Source organism: Heteronotia binoei, chromosome 13, assembly GCF_032191835.1.
Source record: "Heteronotia binoei isolate CCM8104 ecotype False Entrance Well chromosome 13, APGP_CSIRO_Hbin_v1, whole genome shotgun sequence".
Taxonomy (NCBI): Eukaryota; Metazoa; Chordata; class Lepidosauria; order Squamata; family Gekkonidae; genus Heteronotia; species Heteronotia binoei.
Genome location: NC_083235.1, coordinates 33,139,613 through 33,165,924, shown reverse-complemented (window position 1 = coordinate 33,165,924; position 26,312 = coordinate 33,139,613). Strand labels below are relative to the sequence as shown.

The 26,312-nt window shown below is 44.5% G+C and overlaps 2 protein-coding genes across 5 annotated transcripts; one reads left to right on the top strand and one right to left on the bottom strand.

Annotated features, from left to right (window-relative positions):
- Window positions 1–2,184: 2,184 nt before the first annotated feature.
- Window positions 2,185–14,270, top strand: SMAGP (small cell adhesion glycoprotein). 4 transcript variants are annotated; one of them, XM_060252275.1, is made up of 4 exons: window positions 2,185–2,338; window positions 5,285–5,381; window positions 11,232–11,312; window positions 12,844–14,270. In XM_060252275.1, exons 2-4 carry the CDS (start codon window positions 5,348–5,350, stop codon window positions 13,017–13,019), a joined length of 291 nt encoding a protein of 96 aa, XP_060108258.1. In that variant the 5' UTR covers window positions 2,185–2,338; window positions 5,285–5,347; the 3' UTR covers window positions 13,020–14,270. The 4 variants fall into 4 exon arrangements, with proteins under 4 accessions (XP_060108258.1, XP_060108259.1, XP_060108257.1 ...); XM_060252276.1 differs by having other exon boundaries at window positions 2,321–2,721; XM_060252274.1 differs by lacking the exon at window positions 2,185–2,338 and adding an exon at window positions 4,721–4,863.
- Window positions 14,271–14,879: 609 nt separating this feature from the next.
- Window positions 14,880–25,387, bottom strand: DAZAP2 (DAZ associated protein 2). The gene is made up of 4 exons (XM_060251898.1): window positions 25,150–25,387; window positions 22,215–22,336; window positions 18,357–18,599; window positions 14,880–16,331 (listed from the first exon to the last, which is right to left on the bottom strand). Exons 1-4 carry the CDS (start codon window positions 25,160–25,162, stop codon window positions 16,203–16,205), a joined length of 507 nt encoding a protein of 168 aa, XP_060107881.1. The 5' UTR covers window positions 25,163–25,387; the 3' UTR covers window positions 14,880–16,202.
- Between the last annotated feature and the right edge of the window lie 925 nt (window positions 25,388–26,312).

The window sequence follows — 26,312 nt, the reverse complement described above, 5'->3', positions numbered from 1 at the left end:
TCAAGCTTAGAGCTCCCAGATTCTAGTTTGACACTTCCCAGGATTTTCTGGGGAGAAAAAATTACTATTAACCAATTTAAGTCTGCAAAGTCTATGTCTGTATCACTAGTTCATCATGGCTTCTATCTGAGCAGAGCCAAGCTAAGTAAACCTACTTTAGCAGGGTATGTGTGTGTGTGTGTCTAACCTAGGGTTAGTAGTAAAGTAGCCAGCCTCCAGGTGGGGCCTGGAGATCTCCCCCTTTTACAACTGATCTCCAGCTTGCAGAAACCAGCTCCCTTGGAGAAAATGGCTGCTTTGAAGGATGAACTCTATAGCATTGTACCATGCTGAGGCCCCTCCCCTCCTCAAACCCTGCCCTCTCCTGGATCCACCCCCAAAGTCTCCAGGTATTTTCCAACACAGACCTGGCAACGCTAGTTAGTAGGCAGCATACAACACCCACACAAACGTACAGTTTCCAGAGTTACTTGGAGAAAGCTATGTCAGTTAAACTGATGTGCCACAGCTGTCTGCATTATCCAACAGGAACACCCTGATCTGTGCAGGCAGGTGTTTCAGTAAACATTTTAGAACTTCATTCACTTGTGGCCAGATTGTTGACAAGTTGGCAGGGCTGCTGCAAGAACAAATGTAAAAAAAAATCAGGATAAAAATGTTTGGAGGGGGGACTCTATGGTATTATACCCTGCTGAGGTCCCTCCCCTTCCCAAATCCAGCCCTCCCCAAGGTCCATCCCCCTAAATCTCCAGGTATTTTCCATCCCAGAGCTGGCAACCCTACTTATTTGAATTGTTAAGTGCTTCCTCTTTAAATAAATGCAGAGCAAAAGTAGTCCATGGAGTGTCTGCCAAACTTCAGGTAGTGTTTGGAGACCTCCTGGGATTACAGCTGATCTCCAGGCAACAGTTCCCCTGGATAAAATGGCCACTTTGTAAGGTGGACTCTATGGCATTATACCCATGTCTCTTCTCTCCCCCAACCCTGCTCTTCTCAGGCTCCACCCCCGAAATCTCCAGGTATTTCACAACCCAGAGCTGGCAATCCTATTTCCATCCATTAAAAAATCCTATAGTAATCCAACTGAATATCGAAAAGAAGTGGGATTGAGGGTGCTGAGCTAAAGATTCACTTTAACTGAAGTCGCAAGTTACACCGTCAATAGGGTTACCATAGTTTGAAAAGTAAAAAAGAGGGCATGTTTCCCAACTGTCTACTTCAAACAAGTGATCATTATGACAACACTAATTTTAAATGCCCCTGACTCTTTAAGCTGTGATAATTGCTACTAACTAGGCATATTCCCAGCCTTCCTACCAGAAAAGAGAGCATTTTTACCTTTTTTTTTTTTAACCGCTCAAAAGAGGACAGACAGCAACAAAAGAGGCCATATTCTCTCAAAAGAGGACATCGGGTAACCCTAACCATTAGGGATATGCATTTCTGTAATATTCCTTATTTCTGATGAAAAATATGAATTAGCATTTAACAAAATTGGATACCCACTGCTGAATAATAATAATAATAATAATAATAATAATAATAATAATAATAATAATAATAATAATAATAATAATAATAATAATAATAATAAATTTTATTTGTACCCCGCCCTCCCCCGCCGAAGCAGGCTCAGGGCGGCTAACAATATGATGACCAATGGTACATTAATTAAAACAGTAATAAACCACATAGTGACCAATGGTACATTAATAAAACAATTACATTAAGAACATTAAAATTAAGCATTAATTAACCTTAAAAACCAGTTAGAACAATTAACTAAAACAAACTATAACACTATCATTGACGCTATTCTAGTTAGTGCTGATGGCGGATTTTCTTCGTTGTAAAATTATAATTCAGCTGTTCATAAAAGCTAATTTAAAAAGGGTGGTCTTGCAGGCCCTGCGGAACTGAGCAAGGTTCCGCAGGGCCCGCACCTCCTCTGGGAGTTGGTTCCAGAGATATGGGGCTGCAGCCGAAAAGGCCCGTGAGCGAGTGTTCTGTAGTTTAATTTCTCTTGGCCCAGGGGTAGTCAGTCTGTTTTTTCCTACTGACCTCAGTGCTCTCTGGGGTTCATACGGGGAGAGACGGTCCTTCAGGTAGGCTGGTCCTTGGCCAAATCTACACAGCCCACAGAAATCAGGATCAGATAAGAAGATCCACTTATCCAAACCTGAAATCTCCAGGCCATCTTCCCATCTCCCTTAGGCCCCACTAAGGGGTGTGGTTTCCAGCTAAGCAGGCAGAGACTCCAGAAGCAAATTGCTAGGCAAGCCCGGTTCCATTGGGTGGTGGCATCTGGTTTCTGTCCTGGAGGGAAGGCAGAAAGGAGGTGAGAAAAAGCTGTCAAGTGCTGTCCCTGTTGCTCCACCAAAATACTTTCTTCTCCTCACCCCACCAGGAAGCAGCTGCTGCAGAGCCCTACCTGATGAAATAGGCAGTCGTTGGGGTGTCCCTGGCCTAGTTTCCATCTGCTTGGGCCTGCACTCTCCCGCTTTCTGGGGCCTGCTTTATTCGCAGCAGGGCTGCTAGACGTTGTGGATAACATCCTCACAGCCACCCACTCCTGACCACTCTTAACCCCCTTCCTGAGTCTGTTGCTGCCTCTCATACTGCCCCCCCCCCCATAACTGAGGAGCATAATTTTGTTTTGCGCTTGTTCCCACCAACTTCTTGCCCTTGCTGAAACTGGCTACTTAAAAGACTGGAAAGCAGGTATTTGGAGGTTTAAATTCACCCCTTTTCCCATTTCAATTCCCCTTCCTATCCTCAGCAGGTGGCCTCACAGTTTGAAAGGGTTGTTGGTTGGTTGTTACATGCAGGTGTTTGGCCCAGATACAGCCACTGTTACTCTCCTTCAGAGACTACTGTTTTTTTCACACATCTCCTCTTGAAGGCTACACTGGAAACATTGCCCTGTTTCTTTGCCAAAATCTGTTGCATCAGTCACTGCTACCCATTTCCCCTGTTTTTTTTTTTTTTAAATGTCTGGATCTTTGTTTCCCTTTGCATCTTGTGTGGCTTGCTACATCAGGGCAGCTCCCCCATGGAACTTTTGGAATTTGGAAAAAGAGTAACAGATGCCACCACAAAATGGCTTCCATGAGGCAAGGTCAGTCACAAAATGTTGGGGGGGTTCCAAGCCAAGTGCCTTCCTATAGTGGAGGCAGCTGCTTATGAATGAACAGGCCCAAAGGCAATGCCTCCTGTGCTCTTCTGAAGCCCCACCTCCACTGTCGTAGGGAAAAGCTGAGTTTTGTTTCAGAGTAAGGGATTGATCCATGTGTGTCCACATTGATAGGGTTTCCTCTCCAGAGCCATGAGAAAGTTCATGGCTGTTACCAAGCTGAGGGCATGTGCCTGTGATAAGGACCTCAGAGATTTGCTTAGAGTCACCTGTCAGAGATTGACCCATCAATCCCTGGCTTGTTTTTTTCTGTTCTATACCTGATTCTTTATCTTTTGCCCCACCCCCTACAACTCAAAAAGCAAGCTGACAGCAGGAAGCATATCAGTGGATATACCCAGTGGGGATCACCAGTTTATGTCACACCTCCCTCTCACAAACTTTCTTTCCAATTTAAGATTGGACCTTGATAGAGACTCAACTTGCTCCCTTTTCTGGCAGCGTTCTCCTTGGATTTCATTATTCACTCAGATATGACTCGTCTGCCTCTTGACTTCTCTCTCACACTGTAACCTTCTCTGGTGGCCTTTGCCTTTGGACAGGTTCCTGGTTGTGTCACTGCTGTGGAATTCCGTGTCTCTGGCTGTCATCTTAACAGTGCTTGAATTACGTATTTTATTTATTTGTTTTAAGAATCTGCATGCTGCCTCTCAGGATGGGTAGAATGGCAAAGCATAAAATCACAATAAAATAGAATCAATTCAAGCCTGGTAGCATTAAAAGACAGGAGCAAAAATAAAAAATAAAAAACACGAACTAGAGAATATTGGCCTCCCCAGCTTTTAGGATGGCCTGCTTAACTACTGTTCAGTGGTCTGGGCAGTGATATGTTTTGGCAAAGATTCACTAAAAGCCATCCTACTTCCCACCCCCTTTAATTTGAGTAGAGCATTCCCATACCAATTGTGTCTTTTGCTCTTTCTGCCAATTGTGTGGCTTTTTCAAAAGTCTTGTTCCCCTTAAAAGCCTCAGTCCCATCCACCACTCCTTAGACGCTGCACTTGCCACCTTCAGTTTGCTTCTGTTTTCAAGCATTGCATTGTGTTGTCAACTCACTGATATTTGTTTCATTTATTTAGATATTTATACCCAGCTGTTCTTCCCAGTGGGTTCCCCAAAGCAGCTTATTGCATCATACTCAGCTCCATTTTATCCTTGCAATACTCACCCTGGGAGGCAGGTTAGGCAGAGAGAGAGTGGACAGCCCCCCAGTAAAGTTCATGACTGAGTGGGTATTTGGACCTGGGTCACCCAGATCCTGGTACTCTAACCAGTACAGTAAACTCAATTTAGTTGTTTAAGGGATTTCTTGGCTATTTTTCTAACAGAAAAAAATCTCAAAAGCAACTTTTACAAGGAAACAAAGAAATAAAACCTCATACATTAAAATCGATAGAATCAGTAAATACATTATCAATAGAATAAATGTTGAAAGAAACAACAACATAATTTTGTTAAAATAATTCAGCTGACAGTCAATGAAACCAAGGCAATTTAGGAACAATCAAGCAGCAGTTAAAGCTGCTTAGCAGCAATCAGTGAAATTGTTTAAAACCAGAGAGACACAAATGTCAAGGCAAATAAAAATAGTTTCTTCTCTCTGGCAGTTGAAGGTTAGAGCTTTAGGTGCCAGGTGAACTGCTAAGAGGAGGGAATTTCAGCCCTAGAATGTGAGCATTAATTAGGACTCTTGTATCTACAGGATCACAGGTACCACTACCATGAATGCACTGGAGCAATTCTGCAGAAAGCACAGAATACCAAAAGCCAAAGCTTCTTGTCCACATGAGCTGGATTGGAAATGAGATGCCACTTTGCATGCAGTCCTTCACAGTTTGCCTGAAGACAGCGCAGCCTGAAATTTGTGCAAGGTTTCTCAGAAAGAAATCCCACTGAGGCCCTTGGTTATATAGAAAAGCAACCGCCCACTACATTCTTATTCAATTTGAGATTTCACTTTTGTTTTGATATGTCATCTGTTTTAAAAGTTGGTGTTTTTTTCACACACGAACAAAGAACAGCAATGAGAGAAGTGGTTGACTACAGTTAATGGCTGTAAAAGGAAATGTCTGTCATTTTTCCCTTATCCAGCTTTGAAAGATTTTGAAGTTTTCAAAGTGAGAAACTGACAACTCAGAGGGAAAAGGTGATGCCATGGAAGCTGTTCTAACCCCTCCACCACACTCAGGTAAGTGTGTCCAAAGCTATTGGAATAGGGGTGGGGGTGAGGGTGACTGGGGAATACTATGTTACTGGGAAGCTGCAGTCCACAACAAATTGAACATTGGGCAGACTAGCAGACTGGATTTAGTGGAAGTCTTCTCTGTGCCTAATCCTCAAACTCAGATTGACTTTAGCGGCCAATTAAAATAACTCCCTTCCATTCCCAGTGATGGCTGAGGAGAATTCACTCAAAAGAGTGCCTCAGAGCATGTCTTTTTTGAGCCCTCCTCCCAGTGAGGACTGCCTCTCTCCCCCACCAACAAACCCACCCGAGGGAGGGAGGAATAGTAGACAGAAAGACCCTGGGGAGGCAGCTTCCCTCCATGATAGGGGCATGGAGTGAAACCATGGTTTTTTTTTTCTTTTTACAAGCTCTGTGTCACAGTGTACCTTTGCCCTGTTCTCCTTCTCCCTTTCCTTCAGTTTGGAGAGGAAGGGGGGCTGTCTCACCCTTTCTCTCAAGGGGAGGGGTGAAGCAGGAGAAGATCCCAGGGGTGCTCTTTCCCATGACAGCTTCTTGCTAATAAGTAGGCACAGCCTACCTACACCATTCAGCTTTCTCCCGTGACCGCAAGGCAAGTGGGCATGTGTTGGTTTCTGCAGTTAGTGGTGATCCATGGCAGTGTAAAGAAAGTATGCATGTGCAACCATCACTGGTCTTACTTTGTTTGGAGTGAGGGGGAGCATGGGGATAGGAAGTGGGAAGGGTCTTTCAGATTACTATTGTGCAAAGCAGGCCCTCTCTGATATGGCCTCCCCATTTATGCCTCAGACCACTCTAGGAATATTAGGAGGGTTTCCTGCAGCATAGTGTCAAATGGGTTTTCCCAATAGTGCCCCACCATGTCGTGTCCAGTGTTCCCTCTAAGCTGAGTTAGCATGAGCTAGCTCACAGATTTTTAGCCTCCAGCTCATACATTTTCCTCTTAGCTCAGGAAGAATGACCTAGGAGCACACTAATTTATGCAGTAGCTCACAACTTCAATGCCAGTAGCTCACAAAGTAGAATTTTTGCTCACAAGACTTTGCAGCTTAGAGAGAACATTGGTCGTGTCTCCCACTCAAGTCCTGCAAATTGCCAGCCTTCACTGTATTATAATTTGCTGCTAGAAAATGTTGGGGCATTTGTGATTAGAGGCCCAGGGTTGCCAGCTCTGGTTTGGGAAATAGTTAGAATTTTTGGGGGGAGGGGGGCCTGAGGAGGGTGAGGTTTGGGAAGGGAAGGAACTTCAATAATGCCACAAAGTCCACCTTCCAAAGCAGCCATTTTCTCCAGGTGAACCTGTCTCTGTCACCTGGAGATCAGCTGTAATCCCAGGAGATCTCCAGCTACTACCTGGAAGTTGGCAACCCTAACTGGTAAATGGCCTTGTAGCAAACCAAGCTAAGAGACCCCTGCAGTTCTGAGTGGAGCTACTGGGTCTTGGCTCTGTTTGCCTCTGGTGCCAGCATCCCTACAGGACAGTGGCCCACCAGGAACTTTCCTTGTAAGGTAAATGCCCAGTCCACCCAGTTAAGCAGTCTGCTGTCTTTATATTTGCAATTATTTGTTCCTTTATGAAAATACGTAGTTTAAGAACTGTAAGCCGTTCAGTGACAGAAATCAGGCGTCTTATGCAAATCTAAAAATTAGTGATTGCCTGATCTCCTCCCCTCCCCCCAACAGATATTGGCTGAGCTTTTGAGATGCTACTAAATGTTCACAATCATTCTGACTAATCTAGAGAAAGCTCTGAGCCATCAAATGTTGGCAAAGAGTTCAGGTTCCGTTAGGAACGATGTGCTTAGGGGAAAAAATCTTCTAAGTACTGGGAGATTAACCTTGGCCATAAGAATATGAGAAGCTGTGTGATGCTGACCACAACCTGGTGTGTGTATGTGTGTACAGTAGGGATGCTACATACCTTAGAAAATTGATTAGAAAAAGAGATCCAGGAGACAAAGGAAGTAAAGAGAGACGGAGCCCAGTGAGGCCCCTTACCTTAAAGAGATGAATTTCATGTTCTAAAGTATCCACAGAAATATTTGCTTAACCTATTTTATTTATTTAGGGAACGTATATGTTGTTTCTCCATAACAACATAAATTACCAATATTAATTATAAGCTACAGCCATGGACATAAAATGCCACTGAGCAGCCTAAAAATATCCATACAAAACGTCCACACGTTAGAACCAAACAAAAAAAAAAACAGCTAAAAATATCCACACACTTTAAGAACCTGGGTAATAAGCAATATTTTGGTGGGGCACCTAAAAGAGAGTAAGGCAGATGCTGAATGAGCCTCTAGGGGGGGAAGGGCATTCCAAATATGAGGTGCCACACTGAAAATGCCATGCCTTTAGTCACTTTCCACCTCATATCTGCAGGCAATGACATAGGGAGCAGGGCTTAGGAGGCAGAAGTTAACTGCTAAGCAGGGTGGTGTGAGAGGAGACGGCCCTTCTAGCTGTCAAGTGTGATTATGCCTTCCAGCAATGAGCTCAGACCAAAGTAAATGGTTCTTCCCTCTCTGTACATTGTGCTCACAACAGCCCTGCAAGGTAGGAGGTGCAGAGCGACTGTTTGCCTGAGGCTCAGTCAGACTTCATTGCCGTGCACCGGCTGTCAGCATGCTTGATGTTATAATATACTTAAATTGCTTAGAACAGGGTGGGCAGGTATAAATGAATGCCTACTGATCTCCCAGGGAGATTATGCAGCACTGGAGAGTTCTTAAGCAATAACAAAGGAAGGGTTGGATTGGATCTGTGGCCAAGTCTCAGGAAGGGGACTAGAAGACTCAAGGGCCAGGCATTGATCCAGGGTATAGACTCTTCGGCACATAATTTCCTTGATGTCGCACATTCTTATGAAGAGTTTGGGCACCAAGATATTGTCTGAATACTGGCAAGTTTAGGAACTCTTAGAAATGAGTTCCTGGCAGAAAACTCATTTTTGCTGGCAACTCCCCTGTTGTGCATAATGAGAGATTAACCAAGGGATCCCGATTATCTGAGTCTTGAAAACGCTAGGAAACATTAGAACAGTTCTGCCATTTAACGTCTGAGCCAAATGTCAAAGACGTTAATGGGGCCAGTCTTCTGTTGTCTTCAGCAGTTCTTTTGCCTCCACTGGCGTTTTGGCCTCAAGCGCTGGTTGTTTCATCACAATCTCTTGCCAGAGTTATTTTAATGAAGGTGGCTGCCTACCCAGAGCTGGGCATTTTGCTCTGTGTGGTAATTGACACGGAGTTACTGAGCTAATTAAAAGTCTCCATGGCTTTGCTTGGTGTGGTTCACCTACTTACAGAGGTGTGGCATACAATTCTTCAAAAGGGGGGGAGGGAAGGGTGCAGTACAGTGGTGAGCCCATTCTTGAAGTACTGAAAGTCCCTGGTCCAATTCCTGGTACCTAGGGATACCAGCCTCCAGGTGGGACCTGGGGACCCCCTGGGATTACAACTCATCTCCAGACTACAGAATTCAGTTTCCCTGGAGAAAATGGCTGGTTTGGAGGGTGTCTATAGCATTGTATCCCACTGAGGTCCCTGTCCTACCCAGGCTCCACACCCAAATCTCCAGGAATTTCGTAACCTCGAACTGGCAACCCTTTTCCCCCTTCTCCTACTGGTGGCTAGGGGGATCTGGCAACCCTACAGTGGCATCTTAATTTCAAGAATCTTAGGGAGTAGCTTCTTGGCAAAGCTTTTCACAGCCTGAGCTCATGGAGAGGTGCTACCAGAAGCCATTTCCACATGAGTTCTCTGGCTTGGGTTCACTATTGGTTGGAAGTAGGATTCCCTCCCCCCCCCCCCCCGCACCTGCTTCCAATACTCCCGTCTCCCGCTAGCCTGTGGAGTCTTGTGAGCAAAAATTCTACTCTTTGAGCTACTGGCATTAAAGTTGTGAGCTTCTGCATTAGTTTGCTCTAGGGCCATTTTTCCTGAGCTAAGACAAAAAAGTGTGAGCTGGAGGCTAAACTGTGAGCTAGCTCACACTAACAGAGGGAACACTGCCTACTTCCCCACTGCACTGTGGTGCATTCATGCACCTCCTGAGGTTTCCTAACTTTTCTCCAATCTTTCTCAAACTTGCTTTGTTGTAAAGGACTCCCCCCAACCAATTTTTTTTTAGTTAAAGTAATATTAAAGTACATACAGAAATTATATTAGCATTACCAAACAAAGCATAAAGGCAGTAGGTTTCAAAAGCATATATGCTACAGTGATTTAGCTACCAATTATTAAATATGAGGGACGTAGAACTATAACACCTTTGAGAGAAGGAAGCATATTTGAAGTATTTTAGAGGTAATTCAGACTACCCTTGGAAAAACACATATGCAATTAAAATAAAAAGTAGTTATTGGAATTAAGGTGTAGGAAACTTGGTTAACTTATATAGACTTCAACAGCTGGCAAGTTCAGAGGGTGCCTTAAAGGTAGCACCATTTATGATGGCTTTAGATGCTGTATTAGATGCTGTGAAGGTTTGAAGAACATCACAGTAAAGCATGGATGGCTGCTGTGTGGGTGGGGAAGTTCATATTTCCCCTGCCCATGTGGCAGCCATTGTCCCTGATACTGTTCTCCAAAGCATAGGGTTGCCATCTCTGGGTTGAGAAATTGCTGGAGGTTTAGGGTGTGGAAGACATTTTGGGGGGAGGAGAAGGGCCTCAGCATGGTATAATGCTAGGGTTGCTTTGCCAGATCCAGACTGGGAAATATCTGAAGTTTGGGGCGGGGGGTGGGGGAACTGAGGAAGGTAGAATTTGGGGAAGGGAGGTTCTTCATTATAGTATAATGTCATAGAGTCCACCTTCCAACGGAACTATTTTCTCCAGACAAACTGATTGTCACCTGGAAATCCCTTGTAACCCTAGATCTCCAGCAATCACCTGGAGGTTTGGCAACCAAAAGAGAGTTGCATGGTATGTGGAACTGGAGAGCAAGTGTTGGCACCGTATATTGTAGACTCCCGTAGCAGAGTTAACCCTTCCAGAACACCAACTTCAACAATATATGAAAAGATATTTCCAGAATAATTTTTAATCATTTATTTCAGGTGACTCATGCTGACCAAAGGGTGTTAAAACTTTTCCTTAATATCCAAAATTTATATCAAAATGTGAAGCTGACAAGCAAAACCAGTCTATTTTCCTGTTTTATTTATTTTATTTTGTACATTTATAGTCCGCCCTTTCCCATAAAGGGCTCAGGACGGATTTCAACTGTTCCACTGTAAGCTTTATCTAACCCATTGCTTATTCAGTTTTTAATGCATCTTCCACTTTCAAACATCTCATTCTTACACTTCCAAGAACAAAAAAAAAGGCTCTCTGAATTCCCAGCTAGTGTCTTGCTGCTTGAGTTGGGGAAAGGCATATCTCTGCACTGGTAAGTGTGAGAGACAGAAAGGAAGGAATTCAGAGAACCTGTTACACATATTGTTGTAATGGCATATTGATCTAGTGATATTCAATTGTCAATTTTTTTTTAAAATGGGAAAAGTCCCAGTAGCCCAGGGGGTGGGGGAGGGAGATGGCCCCTGTTGGAGGACTGAGGCACATAACTTGTTGGGAAACCTGTTGTGTGGAAGCCACCTTGCTTGGCAGCCACACCAGCAACAGGAAAACTACACAAGCCTGTCCCAATGTGGAAAACCCCAGAGTAGAATGTAGGGAGCTGCATAGATTCATGGGCTGACTTTGTATAAGGCAGCTTCATATGTTCAAAGATTGCAACAGCAGCACATGGTGCAAATAATGAGTGCCATTTCCTGCAAAGTATTACAGATGTCCGTGTCCCTCCCCCCCCCCTTTCATCCATACAGAAGACCTGTTGACCAGCACACTTATGAAGAAGATGGATACGCCAACTCTGGAGCAGGATGCCAATGTGGCTGTTGTTGGAGGTATGGTTGCGAATCCCATTGCAGGCTTAGAGAGTTGCCTCTCCCCCTATCCAACCACAGGGCCACCACAGGAGCAGTAAAGGTTTTCATATGTATAATCCTAGAGCAGGGGTGGCCAATGGTAGCTCTCCAGATGTTTTTTTGCCTACAACTCCCATCAGCCCCAGCCATTGGCCATGCTGGCTGGGGCTGATGGGAGTCGTAGGCAAAAAACATCTGGAGAGCTACCGTTGGCCACCCTGCCTTAGAGTTCTCAGTTAGAATAACATCTGTGTAGATTGCTCAAGTTTATCCTGACAGTCGTCCTTTGGAACAAATAGCACTCCCAGAGCTGTTTTGGGGTCAGAAGCCCCTTCTCTCCACCCCCCTGTGCCATTGTCCTGATTGAAACCAGGACTCTGTGCACTTGGGAAATGTGTTCCCAGCAGCTGTGTGACTGCCAGGTGGAAAGTCGGGCCACGGAAACCAAACCCAACACATGACAAATTGTAATGTTTGATTTGGGTCAGAATTGTTGAAAAGCTCATGGAAGACAAGGTAGGATTCTCTGCTGACAATTACAGGCGGTAAATTGCAAGGTCATCGAAATCACACCACGATTGAAAAGAGCAGCTTGCTATGTCTGTGACTCCAGCAGAAGACAAAACGGTTCACTCCAAAGACAGGCTTATTTAGTTTTGGATCCTGTACCCCTATGGGATAATAGCCCATAAAAGAGCATGCAAGATGATGACTTTGACATTCTTGGTCATCACAACCCTTGCTCTCTTAACCATGCTTAACAAAGATCAGGAGGCGGCTGCACGCATGCACCTTTTTCCATTTTTAGTGTTAGTTACAACTTTGCATTGTCAGCACCGGTGTAAAACATGATTGTTAAACCAGTTGGCAAACCAGCTTTAAAATTTAAGTTCAAGAGCCAGTGTGGTCTAGTGGTTAAGAGCAGCATACTCTAATCTGGATTACTGGGGCTGATTCTCCACTTAGCCACATGAATCTTGCTAGGTGACATTGGGCCAGTCAGTTTTTTCAGAGCTCTCTTGGTCCCATCTACCTCACAAGGTGCCTGTTTTTTCAGAGCTCTCTTGGTCCCATCTACCTCACAAGGTGCCTGTTGTGAGGACAAAGAAAGGTGATTGTCACCCACTTCAAGGCTCCTTAAGGTAGAGATAAGTGGACTATAAAAACCTACTCTCTTAGTACTGATGAAGACAGAATATTGATGGTGGAAAGTGCTGTCCGGTTGTTCTTTGTCTCTCACCCTGTAAACCTTACAAAGGTGGATTGCCATTGCCTTCTCTGCGTAGACTTCCTTGGTTGTCTTCCATCCAAGTACAAACCAAGGAATGACTGCTTAGCTGCTGAAATCTGATGAGGCTGGGCTATCCAGATTAGGGTGACAGAATACTACATGCTACTAAAAAGGTGAAAGAAGTCAAAAAGATTTGTGTATAAGAGAAAGGAGCATGCATATTCTTAATCATGGTCGTCTACAGCATGGTGAAGTTTTCTGTCTTTTTGTTTAATGCAGCTGTTATTGCCGTGGTTTTAGTCACACTCCTTTCAGTCATTGTGCTGATTATCATATACATGTACAAGAACAAAGGCACCTACCGTACCTATGAACAGCGAGAAACAGATCCAGAAGGGTCAGTCCAGATGGAGGATCTGCCCATTAAAGGTGAAAAAGAAGAGTACTTCATCTAGAGAACATGATACCTGGTTGCGGGCACGTTTTGGATACTGAGATTTGTAGAAAACCATCTACATTTGTTTGATGTTTCTTTTTAGCAAGGTTTTGAAACTGTATTATTTATTTCATTTTACATTAGCACTCTATTCCAGGGAGTTCAAGGTTAAATAGACGCTAGAAGGGTAGTCTCCCTGTATTGTTGGAAACCCTTGAACAGTGGGGTTAAAATGCAAAGGCTGGTTGTTTAGCCCCAATTTTATTTATTTTGGGGTGGGGCTGAGATGCAATACTCACTGGAGCATTGACTTTTTTGCTTTCTGCCAGTTTAGGAACTCAGTCCACACACTGACAGCCCTTACCTTAGAATATCTTTAATATAACATCAGTGAAACAAGGGGAAGAGCCAATTTTACATACATCAACCTGTAATGCACTTGCAAAAGTTACATTGGCTAACAATGCTTCTTTAAGTTTAAAAGGTGCTCGCCATACCTTTCGATCCTGCAGTAATTCATACCTGCTGGCAAATAACTCAGGTGAGTCTCACGGGGGACTTTGTATGCCAAATATGCTATGATTCAAGATCCTATAGCCAACTCCAATTTAAAGTATAAGCAGTGCCTCTGTTTTAGTCTACATCCTTCTGTGGTAGCTTCCACCTTTATTATCATTAATGGCTGTTTCATAGAAGACACAGCAGCAAATTCAGGTCTACTGCTACAGCCAATCCTGGCTCTTTGGTTTCAAGTATTTAATTCACCCACTCATTACATTTGTAGGTGTAGATCTAGGAATTGTAGTATCTGAGGAGGGGCAACAAGGAACCACTAATCAAATCTCCCCTATGTTTGCTGTTTGGTTCCAGACCCTCCTCTAGCATTGATGTTCCTGTGATCTGTGGCTGGACTCATGTTTCAGTCTTTAAAAAAAAAAAAAATCTTGACTTTTCATACCAGAAAGCATCTTAAAAGAGACAGGTGTCCTGCAGTGTTGAAATGTTCAAAACAGCTACTGTGTTGAGTTCTCCTCCTCACATCTGTAACACATGGAAACTTCTGTGTCCTGATGTCATCCCACATGCTCTGTACCATTGGTTGTCACTAGCAGGGAGGTGCACAGTGAACTGACTCACTGCTTTCAGTGCTGTAGACTTTATAATTTTTTATGTTTTGACAGACTCCTAGTTAGTTTACTGAGTTTTATCAAGTTCTCTTGGATCACTTTTTATGCAAAAAATAAACAATAAAAAATAAAAAATAACATCAGTCATTGGAATATGTTGGTATATGTTTGGAGGAAGCAAGGGAGAATGCCATTTTGAATTGCCACTCCCCTCTGCTACACTGTTTCCTTCTATCCCTCAATCAGTTGTGAAACTAACCATAAAGTGTATTTAGGTGTCTCAACAAACTGTGATTGGCTCAAAGGTTGCCAGTTTGATCACAGTGCAGTCAGCCACAAAGTTCAAATGCAGGTGGTCTGAACCTACTGCAGTCTTACACTTTTAGGCCTTACAAGTGAGGATTCTGAGCTAGGATGAAACTAAAGTTCATGCAAAATAAACAAATTCTAGTTTGCCTGGGGTGCCTAGATTTAGTCATCAGGGCCAACTGAAGTTTGTTCGAAGTTTTCAGTCAAGCTCATGCGGAAGAGGGCAAAGCAAACAAGCTGTGTCTGTGGTGAACCCAGCTTAGTTTCTTGTAACATCTCAACATGTTTATGCTTATTTGGATCTAAATTCCAATGCAATCAGTGGTACTTATTTGCAAATACTCGTACTCATGTCTACAGTGTAAGAATAATGTGAAATATTTCACATGGTCCAAACAAAAAAATTTACCAGGTTGCAATGGACAGGAATTTAAGAGGCTACATTCAACTTTGTCACTTTATTCAAATTTTTCAAAATAGCCTTTATTCTACTTGTTTTTAGTATAAAAAGTCCACAAGTTAAGTGCACCACAGTGTTTACAGAGAGACCTAGAATCCCAACCTTTCATTAACAGTCAGCTGTATGGTTAACCATGACACATACAACACACAGAAAAGTAAGATAAAATATATTCACCAAATCTGATAATTTCTTTTAATTCATAAAAACAAAAAGCAACAACAAAAAAGATTGAGGATCCCTGAAATATTCTTAACTCTAATAAGACTTTATTGTATCCAAGTCACTTTTTAAAAAGTTTTGCATCTGAAAAAAAAAAAGAACCACCCACCAAATCCAGCTAACTTGCACATTGATTGACATCCAGACATTTCTGTCTCTCTAGCCCGAATAACATTCCACACAGAGTTTTGTTATCAAGACACTGGGTTGCTTTTTTTAAATTCCCTTAAAAAAACTCTCATTTTAAGCTCTCATTTTTGAAAAGTACAGGAAGCATTTAATGAAATGTTGTGTTTCTGGCACTGAAACATGGCTTCAGTTAGATTCTTAATGTGCAAAGGAGTCCAAGATCACTTAAGAGTGTATAAAAAGAACATCCTGGGTCAAAACTCTAGCTGCACACCTTCCTAGCATAGGAACAGAGAGCAAAGGTGAGCAGAAGAAACTGGAGGAGGGGAATCAGAAATCAAAAGTTGAGCCCACCCCACTCCTTTAACAGGCATCTGCCATGTGCCCCACCCCCCAAAAAAATTATGTCTGACTAGATTCTCCAGCACCATTGATTCTATGGAAGGGAAAGAAGAGGTGTTTTATCTCAGTTCTATTCATTGGCAACAGATATATCTGCAGGCTTTGTATGTTTGATAATTGGAAACCAAGCTCTCCTCCAAGCTTCCACTTTCACTCCCTACCCCACACCCCCAAACCTGGTTTTATATATAGCTGATTAATAAAAGCCAAAAAGAGAGAGAGAAAGTGCTGCTGCGCAAGCACTCTCCGGTGGAATCAAAGGGAAATATGTGGGGCTCTTTCACTTGCATTCATTTCGCAATTTTAACTCCCAAGGTTTTAAGAGAGGCACTCCTACCATTGCATGGTTTTGCATTTTGCTTTTTTTTAACACATTTTAAAAAGAAAAAAAGTGCCTGAAGGGTCAGGGCACCAGGAAGACACCCTCCATCCTCATGTGTCTAAACTGCAACTCCAGGTTAATACGACTAAAGCGGTTACATTGTGAGAAGTGCTGACAGTATGTGATGTCGTTCCTTTACACCAATGTAGCGCCCTCCCCCCACCTTTTCCTTCACCAGATGGTGTAGCCGCCATCAGAGCCCCCCATGAAGAAGTTGCCCTTCCGTTGCGTCACTAACACATTGGCACCCTGCATGACAGCCAGCTGGGCCGCGTTGGGAGGACAGCCGGGAGGAGGAGGCTGGAAGACAGTGAAAGAATCTGTTAGATGAATAATGGGTGGCAGGGCTTGCATGAAGACCTGATAAGGTGTGTGGTTCCCCAGACTTGTACATGCTGCCAAGTGAGGCTGCTGAAGGAAGGCTTATCAAGTATTTAGTGGACCACAAGACAGCCATCTATTCCGGAGAGTCGGGAATTCTGAAGTACAGTAAAGCATGCCCCACACCAGGGGAAGCTGTCTCATGCTTTGTCTTACTAGGCCAGGCATTCCCAGCCTTTTTCAGCCTGTAAGCACCTTTGGAATTCTGACATAGCATGACAGGTGCAGCCACAAAACTCCTGCTGCAGGAGGCAGGGCCAATGCACTGAAGAGCCATGTGCTGTGGAGGCAACTACTGTCAAAGCTATGGTTTTTTAAAAATCTGCACAGCCAATCAAACCTCCAGTGGCCAATCAGAGCCCTTGCTGGGCAAAAATCCCACCTGGCTATACCCACTTTCTACATTTGGCAGGTACAATGTTGGGCACCATTGTACTAAGCAGTAGCGTGAGACAAATATTTTCCCACGTCCTGCTACCCAAATTGTTCTCTTTTTGTAAAATATAGTAGAACTGAGCCTGGAAAGTTTCTGAATGACAAAGCCTGCTCCATTATCCGTGAACTATGCCTCATCCTCTACTACAAGCACTGACCCAATGTAACAGCAAGGAACTCCAGCTGCTGAGCTTTACAGCAGTACAGTGGGGAATGGCACCTGCCCACCCTCTGCAGGTCCAGTGACAGTCAATTGGGAAGAAACATTGACACAGAATGAATCAGCACAGCAGTATCGATTCCTCTGTGTGCAGCTCAGCATGGCAGAAGTCAATAGCCAGGGTCTACCCTGAAAGCAACAACTCCCCCCCCCCCCCCGGTCTTTGGTGGACCAAGCCTGTTGTTCCCATCTCCCCCCCCCCCCAGTATTATTCTGTGCATAAGATGGATTTTGAAGACACAAGTGATCCCGTCCTGAATCTTGTAGCCTATAAATCAAATCATCCTATAAGGAAAGCTCAACTTGAGCTTGAAGAAGCGTTTCTGACAGCTTCTGTGTGTTCAGAGAGAAAGGGCCAGGACAATCAGGCAGAAGGATGAGAAAAGGTCTAACACCATGACTGCTCTACAAGAGCCACAATTTACATTCACAACAAAAGTGCAGCTGTCCATGCAGAATGGCTTATTCCTTGTAACTTCTCCAATGGAGAGAAATTATCTGGCTCCTACATGTATATGAAACACTGAAAGGTAAGAGATTAGCTACACCTTTGTATATGCAAAGGGTTCTCTTAATATTACCGCATTTTTCGGTCCATAAGACGCTCCGGACCATAGGACACACCTTCCTCCTGGGGGGCGATCCGCTGCCTCCGATCCCTGCGCCTGCCTGGCTGGCTCCAGCTCTGCTTCCAGCAAGCGCTGGGATCGCTCCACGCTGCCCCCACCGCAAACCCAGCGCTTCGCGAGCGCCGGCTGCAGAGGGGGCGGGTGCTTCCTCCGTGCCTGTCTGCCTGGCTCCAGCTCTGATGCTTAAAGCAAGCACCTGGATTGGAGGGCGGAGGGAGCAATCCTGGCGCTTGCTGTAAGCGTCAGAGCTGGAGCCAGGCAGACAGGCACAGAGGAAGCACGCTGTCCCCTCCGCAGCCGGTGCTTGCGAAGCGCTGGGTTTGCGGTGAGGGCAGCGTGGAGCGATCCCAGCGCTTGCTGGAAGCAGAGCTGGAGCCAGGCAGGCAGGCGCGGGGGAAGCGCCGGGATCGGAGGCGGAGGCAGCGGATCCCGCCCCCCAGAGGAAGGTACGTTTTATCATCCCTTCACTCCATAAGACGCACACTTTTCCCCCCACTTTTTTTTGGGGGGGTGCGTCTTATAGTCCGAAAAATACAGTATGCACACCTTTCATTTTCTCCCCCCTCCCCTTAAGATGGAGGGGTGTACTTTGCTATCTCCTTTTCCCAAGCTATGACAATGAACAGAACAAGCAGAAGCTATGTTGTGAGGTCAACTTACAGGAATATTAGCAGGGGCACCTGTTGCGAACCTTGCTCCAGCATCAAAGCCCCCATCAACAAGAACAGTGGATCCAGGAGGATAGACGGGGCCCACAGGGTAGAAAGCCACTGGAACTGAAGAGCCCATTGGACCCATAGCAACAGACTGAGCCATAGGGAGGTACAGCGAGGCACCTGGATATGCAGCAGACATGGTTGGTACTGTGGCAGCTCCAGGATGCACAAAGCTTGGGCGGTAGAGCTGTGGGGGGGGGGTGCAGAGAGAGAGGAGAGAAAGCACAGGGGGGGGAAATGCTTATTTCAGAGGCACATATTTAAAGATGTTCCATTTCACCATCGAAAGCTTGTTTTAGCTGCAACTGTTTTAGGAACAGCTGATTGTTACTGTCCCTGGAATGCACTTTGTATACTTAAGCGTCTGTGAACTGCCTTTCTGGGACAGAAAGGCCCACCTAGCCCAGCATTCCACCAGCAGCATATTGGATGCATCTGAGAATTTCACACACAGGGTCATAGAATCATAGAGCTGGAAGGTATCTCCATCTAGTCCAACCCCCTGAACAATTCAGAAAATTCACAAATACCACCCCCTAAATTCACAGGATCCTAAAAGGGTCCTCTGGCTACTTGTCCTTAGCAGCTGCTATTCATCTGCTATGCTATGGAGTTGCTAGCCTAGCAGGACCTGTGACCATGATGTGGCTGAAATGTGAAGGCCTTAAACCAAGTTAGACCAGAAGCAAAAGGATTTTCAGAGAAGTCAGCCCCTGCCCTGGATTCCAGTCCTGAGATCTGAAAGACAGCAGTTGTAATTTCCAACTAAAATATTTCTGTTTCAACTTTGGAACAAGCATTCACTACCTTTCACACAGAAAGCTCTCAGGTCAAAACTTAAAGAGTAAGGATGGGCACGAACCAGAAAAATGTAGTTTGTGGCTGAACTAAGGATAGCCCTGCAAACTCAGCAGTCCCTTGCAAAAAGTCCCCCAAACAACTGAGAAACAGGGAGCAGCTTGCTCTCCATTGCCTTCTGCAGTGTCTTTAAATTTTAAATGGACTTTACAGGACAGCCTGAAAAACAGCTGAGCAGCTATAGTTTCTTGGTTGACACAGAATATGCAGCAGACATAGTTGATAACATGGCAGCTCCAAGATGCACAAAGCTTGGGCAGTACAGCTAGCAGATGTTTTTCAGGCTGTTTTGTGCAGTCGCTTTGTGAAAAATATATAAATGAACTGTGGGAGTTGCTATGTGGTGTTGTTAACAATAACCATCAATATACTTAGCATTTTACAGACAGGCATAAGCTGAAAAGCCAGGTCTTTGCTTTGAGGAGTTTAAAATTAAATTTTGATAGTGGGGGATGCAATTGAGGAAGGGGAGGAGATTATAGGAACTATCAGGTTTGATAATACAGGTTTACTACTTTAAAGGGACTACACAAGACAGCTGTTTTTGTGGCTTTTGCAGGGAGCAGAAGGCAGAGGTTTAAGCAGATTCAGAGTCCCTTTAAGCCCTTGCTTTCTGCTCTATCCATGAACTGCCACAAACTACTTTAAAAGTTTGTGGAAGTTTGTGACAGGTCTACTGTCATGAACATTTAAAGCAGTTTGTGAACCATGAACAGGATGCTCCGTGGCTTGGTTTGTGCCCATCCCTAATAAAGAGCTAGAGAGTTAATTTTCTATTGGCCTGTGATAGCTAGCATCAATACACAGTATATGAGGTAAATAGGCAATGGTAGTTTCAGAAGGCAGCCATGTTGCTCTGCAGTAAAACAGAGTCCAGTAGTACTCTAGAGACCAAGATTGTCTGACAATGATATTATAAACTTTAAGGGCTGAAGTTGGTTAGCTGTTTAGTCCCATATAAGGTGCTGCCAGTAGCAAACCTGTACTATCAATCCCAATAGTTTCTATAACCTCCTTCCCTCCCTTAGTTGCATCCCCCACTATCAAAATTTAGATTTGAAATTCCTCAAAGCGAAGACCTGCCTTTCTAGCTTATGTCACTCAGTAAAATGCTAAGTATATCAATGGTTATTGTTAACATTACACGGCAACTCCTACAGTTCATTTATGTATTTTTCAGATGTGCAGCCCACACCACCTTGGAAAAAGGGGCATCCAAAATTAAGACATTCATACTAAAACCCAACCCCTTACCAGCAAAAACCTGGGCAGCTGATAGCCAGCCTTGAAACAGCTTACAGGTTTCTGAAAAGATGCTCCTGTCTGCTCTCCGTTGAGCATCCAATTAAAAAATTACACATGATAGGGTGCCCTTTCTGTGTCCCAACCCCTACCCAAGTCTCACATATGGATGGAAAACTCAAGGAGACGGACTGAACAGGTGGGGCCAGCATATTGTGTAGAACTAAGCAGGTAAGGATTTATACATGGGGAAATTTACTGAGAGCACAGTTTAACAATCTCATCAGATGGTGGACCACCACATGCTATACCAGCGGTGGCCAAACTGTGGCTTGCAAGCCACATGTAGCTCTTTCACACACATTGTGTGGCTCTGGAAGCCCCCACCGCCCCATCAGCTGGCTTGAAGAAGGCATTTCTTTCTTAAAATCACTTTTCCAAACAAAGCCAGCTGGTGGGTTGCAGAATGCTTTTGAAGTTAAAGTTGCTTTCTTTGCACCTCCCCCTCCCTCCATTTATTTGCTTTCCTTCCTGCCTGCCTTGCAGCTCTCAATCATCTGTTGTTCATATCTTGTGGCTCTCAGACATCTGACGTTTATTCTATGTGGCTCTTACATTAAGCAAGTTTGACCACCCCTGTGCTATACACTCCAATAACAACAGTGTACAGTCCCACGTTTCTCTGTTACTAGGCCTCTCTTGAGGAAGGCTGTCTTCAGTAGGCTACAGTTTCTGGAAGAAACCCTTATCATTTAGCTATAACACCACAGTACCTACCTACTGAAGCTACCAGGTAATGAGAATGAGAGTAGAGGACTATCATCATAGATGCTCCCCCATCACCTCTATCAACTGACAGTCCTAACTTTTCAGATCCCAACAGATATTGCTGTGCACTGTGAAGCGTCCAAACAACAAATGGAACTATGCATCTCAGAAACCAGTTTGAATTTTTAAAGAATGTAACAGATTTGAATCGTAAACTGCCTTTGAAGTCGTTCAAGTTGAAAAGTGGGGCATAAATACATCAAATAAACAAAGGTGCAATAGCAAAATCTGTGTGAGATGGAGATGCCAGATCAATTGGCGACTACATAGCAGCATATTATTTATGACTAAATATACCATAAGAACATAAGAAGAGCCATGCTGGAGCAGACTAAAGGTCCATCAAGCCTGGCATTCTGTTAACACAACAGCCAACCAGCTGCCTCCAGGAGGCCCACAAGCAGGATAAGAGAAGCAATTTTGGATCAGGCCAATGGCCCATCCAGTCCAACACTCTGTGATGACAGCAAGCACCCATTAAGGGCCACATTATAGCTTTTTTAAAGCTTTAGTCTAGGGGAAAGAAGGGGGTCATTGCAATGTTAACACAGATCTCGCTTGATTTGTTACAACCACTCCACCCACCTCACCTTATAACATCCAGTCTTTGGAAACAAGATGTTGCCATGTAGGACTCAGGATCACAATGAAGCATTCAAGCACACAAATGTTTTGCATGCAGCTGAAGTCACAACTCAAATTTAGTAACAAAAACATAATACAGATCAGATTTGAAAATATGTTTTTGGGATGTTTAAAATGTCATGACGGGTTAATGAGCTAATAATATTTCACTGAAACCCATATACAATTGTTATCAGCAGCATTATATTTAGTGGCAGGAAAGAGAACAGAACGAGAGCAAAGTACATACTTCTGAGTATGCAGGAGGAGCCTCAGTGTAAGGTGGAGCCTGGGGAAGTTGTATAGTCTGCGGGAACACAGAAGGATTACCAGAAGGCTGGACTGGGTAAGTAGGCTGTGTAGGATATTGACCTATGAGGAAAAGTTAATCAGTGTTAACGCAACAATCTTTGCTGTAAAGAAACAGGAAGTACATGAGATCACACTCCCTCCTGCTTCTAAAAGAATGGTAAAATATATCTCTGCTTGCAAAACTAAATGCAGAGTCCTGAGAGCAAATCGTTTAACAGAACACGGCATTGACTGTTCTGCAGAGTACTACTACCACAGAGCAGTCAGCTAAAGAGGCACAGTAAATGCTATTCCATGCTACTACTCCCAGACTTAAGAACAAGGGTAGTCAATGATTATGTCCTGTTTTCAAAAGGATAGTGCCCTCCCATGGGGACTGTAAACATCTTTCAGATGTTGGCTGAAGTGAAACAGTGACTGTGTGATCATTCATGCCCAGAACTGGATACCAAGCCTGGTTTCATCTGCTTATAAACCTGATGATTTAATAAAATATTCAGGAAGATTGCTTGGCTATCTAAGCATCTTCTTTAGCACAGTTCCTTTGCCCCTTTTCCCGGCTCCTTGCCTACACAGTGCCTTCAGCCAACTAATACCTCTTTTTCCAGCGGGGCAGTCTATCTGTTTGCACATCCTCTAAAACTATCTTGACTGCTAAAGCACTGCTGCCAAAACAGAATATTCAATCTGCTACAAATACCACCTGGGTGAGCTAAGCATATGCAGACTTTCAACTATAGGAGAGCAGATCTAAGTTAAGCGTGAAGAAAAGCCACCTAGCTATGTAAGAGGCATTCAGCCTAGGAATTCATTCAGCTGCCTAGGGCAATTCTGGAATCTCCTGCTTGGGTATCTTCCAGCAAAGAGACTGGACAAATAGGATTGCAAGGGGAAAGTTTATGTTAAGAACATCCCATCTTAGAGCTAGATGACATAATTCACTGAGGCTATTCCAATCCTTTGTATCTGTGACATGTAAATTGTAATCCTGTATATATTCACTCCGCAGTAACTCCCACTTGACTTACACAGGATTAGACTGTCTGTGTACTACTGTTACAATTCCTAACCTCTCGTTACTATTTAAGAAACATCCTCTGAAGCTACAGCTTTTACTTCCTTTCTATGCAGGTGCTGGCCTCCTATTCACATTACATCATTGGGGTGATATCAGTCATAGAGATCACACATAGCAAGCAAGGGTGAGTTCAGAACAATACCTGCCAATAAGTAATAAAAAGAGTTGATGCCAACATACCCAGGAGCTACCCACATCTTGTGGTTTGCCTCCGCATTCCTCATGTCCACCATTTATTCCCAATCCACTAAAGAATGAACATACACTGTGTGGCCTACTCTCTTTTTCTTCCTCAAACATTAGCCCCCCCCCCCCCCCCCCCGTTACCTTTCTGGCTTCCATCAATCTATCTATCTTGTGACTCTTCCATTTAAGGACAGGAGATGGAACATTTCCACATTGATGGTGGTCCTATCAGGCCACAAACCTCTAACAGCTGCTGTGAGAGCCCTCTCCAGCCCCACCCACCTCACAGGGTGTCTGTTGTGGGGGAGGAAGGTAAAGGAGATTGTGAGCTGCTCTGAGACTCTTCGGAGTGGAGGGCGGGATATAAATCCAATATCTTCTATCTTCTTCTTCTTTGAGCAAACAGAAGTGGAGTGGAAAATAAGCCCTGACCACATGCTGCAGAATGAGGTGGTAAAATAGGCTGCACTATTTCAAGCTCTACATGGGGTTGGTACGGTGTTAATTTTCTCCTCCCATGTAAAAACTTCCTGCAAATAAAAAATCTCACCAGGGAGGCAGGCTAGGATAAAACTGCTTATGTCCTCTGCTAATTTTGTACTGACAGGGAATTATTATTAGAGTGGAAACTTTGAAAATATAATCCCTCAACTGCAGTCTGAAGTGGTACAGTCCAGTTTACCACCTCAGCCTTCTGCCATCTCATTTCCACTTCATTCTACTGCACATGTACTTCCTGCTGTACTCAGATATCCCATGGCTCTTGTATCAAGATGCTCCAAGCAAAAGTGATGAACAAAGTGTGAGTTCTCCTAATCTCTGGTGCACATTTTTGCATGGAGCCAATTCCAAGCTACATTAGTGAATGTGAATATATAGCACGAGGAAAGCAGTTATTCTATACTTCTAATTTCTAGAGCAACAGTGTATGAACTGTCATTTAAAGGACCGGAGGAGTCAGCAAAACAGTCCCTCTGCCTTTCCCTTGACTACAGTAGCCCATGTTCTAAAAGAAGGGGGAAGACACCCCCCCCCCCAAATTCGGACACCTATTCTCTATGTTAACATGGTCTCCTACTGCCCACAGGGCTGCCTAATATATATAGCAATATAGGCAGCTGCGATCTTCCCACGTAGACATAAAAACTCCACTCCACTCGCTCTTTAGCCCTCTATTCCCAGGGTCAAATCGCAGGGGATTCTGGGGTAGTCTGTAGCTCACGAAGCCATGTGCCACAGTAGCTCTACTGAAAGAGCCCCCCACTCCAGGCCTCTTTACACTTTCCAGTACACCTCTGCAACGGGCAGGTGGGCTCTGACTCTCTTTAAGTCCAAAAGCAACCACTACCGTGGCAGCCAAGGGGTTAACTCCCTAGCCAAGAGGGTTGCGTCATAGCAACCTAACTCAATCCGCCCTTCCCCCACCCACTTCACCCCGACTTTTCTAAGCCTCCCATTGGTCGGGGCTCCAGCCAGTTACGGACTGGGCCCGCAGGTAACGGGACTGCGGCGCCTGCCTTAAAGGAGCAGCGCCCCTGCGAAAGGTGAAGTGACTGGGTGGGGTTATTGAGGACGGGGGCGGAAAGGGGAATGGAAAGCAGCCTCTTGCCTTTGCCGTTCATGATGGCGGCGTCGGGAAGGTGTGAAGGGGGAAAGAACGGTTCACCCGCCTACAGGAGGGTTCCGGTGACGGGTGGTTGGAGCAGCAGCGACGGCCAAGGCGACTCTCCTCGCTCAGTCACTTCCTTGTTGTTGTCGCTGCAGCCCTGATATGAGGGGTTACGTCGGACCGCATGACGTCATGCCGCAGCGCGTTGCCGCGAGGCAGGGGAGACAGGGAACGACCGGCAGTGTCAGGGGGCGTGACCACGAACGTAGAGGGGGCGTGGCTTGGCTTGTGGTTCTTTGAGGGCAGTCGGGGGTCATTGCAGGTGGACGTGAGGGGAAGGAAGTGCGTGTTAAGGTGGCAGATGCTAGAAAGAGGGCTGAGGAAAAGTAGGCAGAGCTTTAGTTTCGTGATGACTGCACTGGCTTCTCCAGGGAAAAAAAGTGTAGATTATTTTTTTAATCACTGCCAAGGGCCGTTAGCCCTGATGGCTAAATAGAACTTCCATACCCAAAGGCAGTATATCTCAGAGTACTATTGGCAAGAAATAGGGGCCCGTGCCCTGGTTTTTCTTTTCCTTCTCAGAGCTACAGAATCCTTCTGCCTTTTAGTGCACCCTACATTAGGAGCCCTGGGCCATGGCGCAGATAGGTAAACTGCAGTCCAAGCTCTGCTTATGACCTGAGTTCGTTCCCAGTGGAAGTTGGGTTCAGGTAACTGGCTCAAGGTTAACTCAGCATTCCATCTTTCCGAGGTCCATAAAATGTAGATAACTGGGGAAGGCAATGGCAAACCACACCGTAAAAAGTCTGCCATGTAAACGTCGTGATGCGACACCCCAGAGTTGGAAATGACTGGTGCTTGCACCTTACCTTTATATTTTGTTTTTACTCAGGCTTTTGACCAAGAAGTATGATCTTAATTTTTTTTTTTTTTTGCAGTCTGCTTCCAGCCTGATGTTTTCTTTAGGCTGTTAATTGTTTTTATTGCTGCTTTGATGTTATGGCTGGTTTTTAATGGTTTGGTTAATTTTAATGGGGTTTTTTACATTTTAAAAAAACCTTGTAATTTGCAAATCAATTGGAGCAGGTCTCTGGAGAGGTTAGGTGTAGCTTTTCTAAATAAATAAATACACATTAGGTTAGAGGGATAAGGGAACACTGACC

Excerpts from the sequence above, each read along its gene's own strand:
- SMAGP (XM_060252275.1), top strand. The coding sequence starts at position 5,348 with ATGGAAGCTGTTCTAACCCCTCCACCACACTCAG. Across the intron at positions 5,382-11,231 it reads AACCCCTCCACCACACTCAG|AAGACCTGTTGACCAGCACA; the intron begins GTAAGTGTGTCC and ends TCATCCATACAG. Across the intron at positions 11,313-12,843 it reads CAATGTGGCTGTTGTTGGAG|CTGTTATTGCCGTGGTTTTA; the intron begins GTATGGTTGCGA and ends TGTTTAATGCAG.
- DAZAP2 (XM_060251898.1), bottom strand. Across the intron at positions 18,600-22,214 it reads CTCCTCCTGCATACTCAGAA|CTCTACCGCCCAAGCTTTGT; the intron begins GTATGTACTTTG and ends CCCCCCCCACAG. Across the intron at positions 16,332-18,356 it reads GTGCCCCTGCTAATATTCCT|CCTCCTCCTCCCGGCTGTCC; the intron begins GTAAGTTGACCT and ends ACTGTCTTCCAG.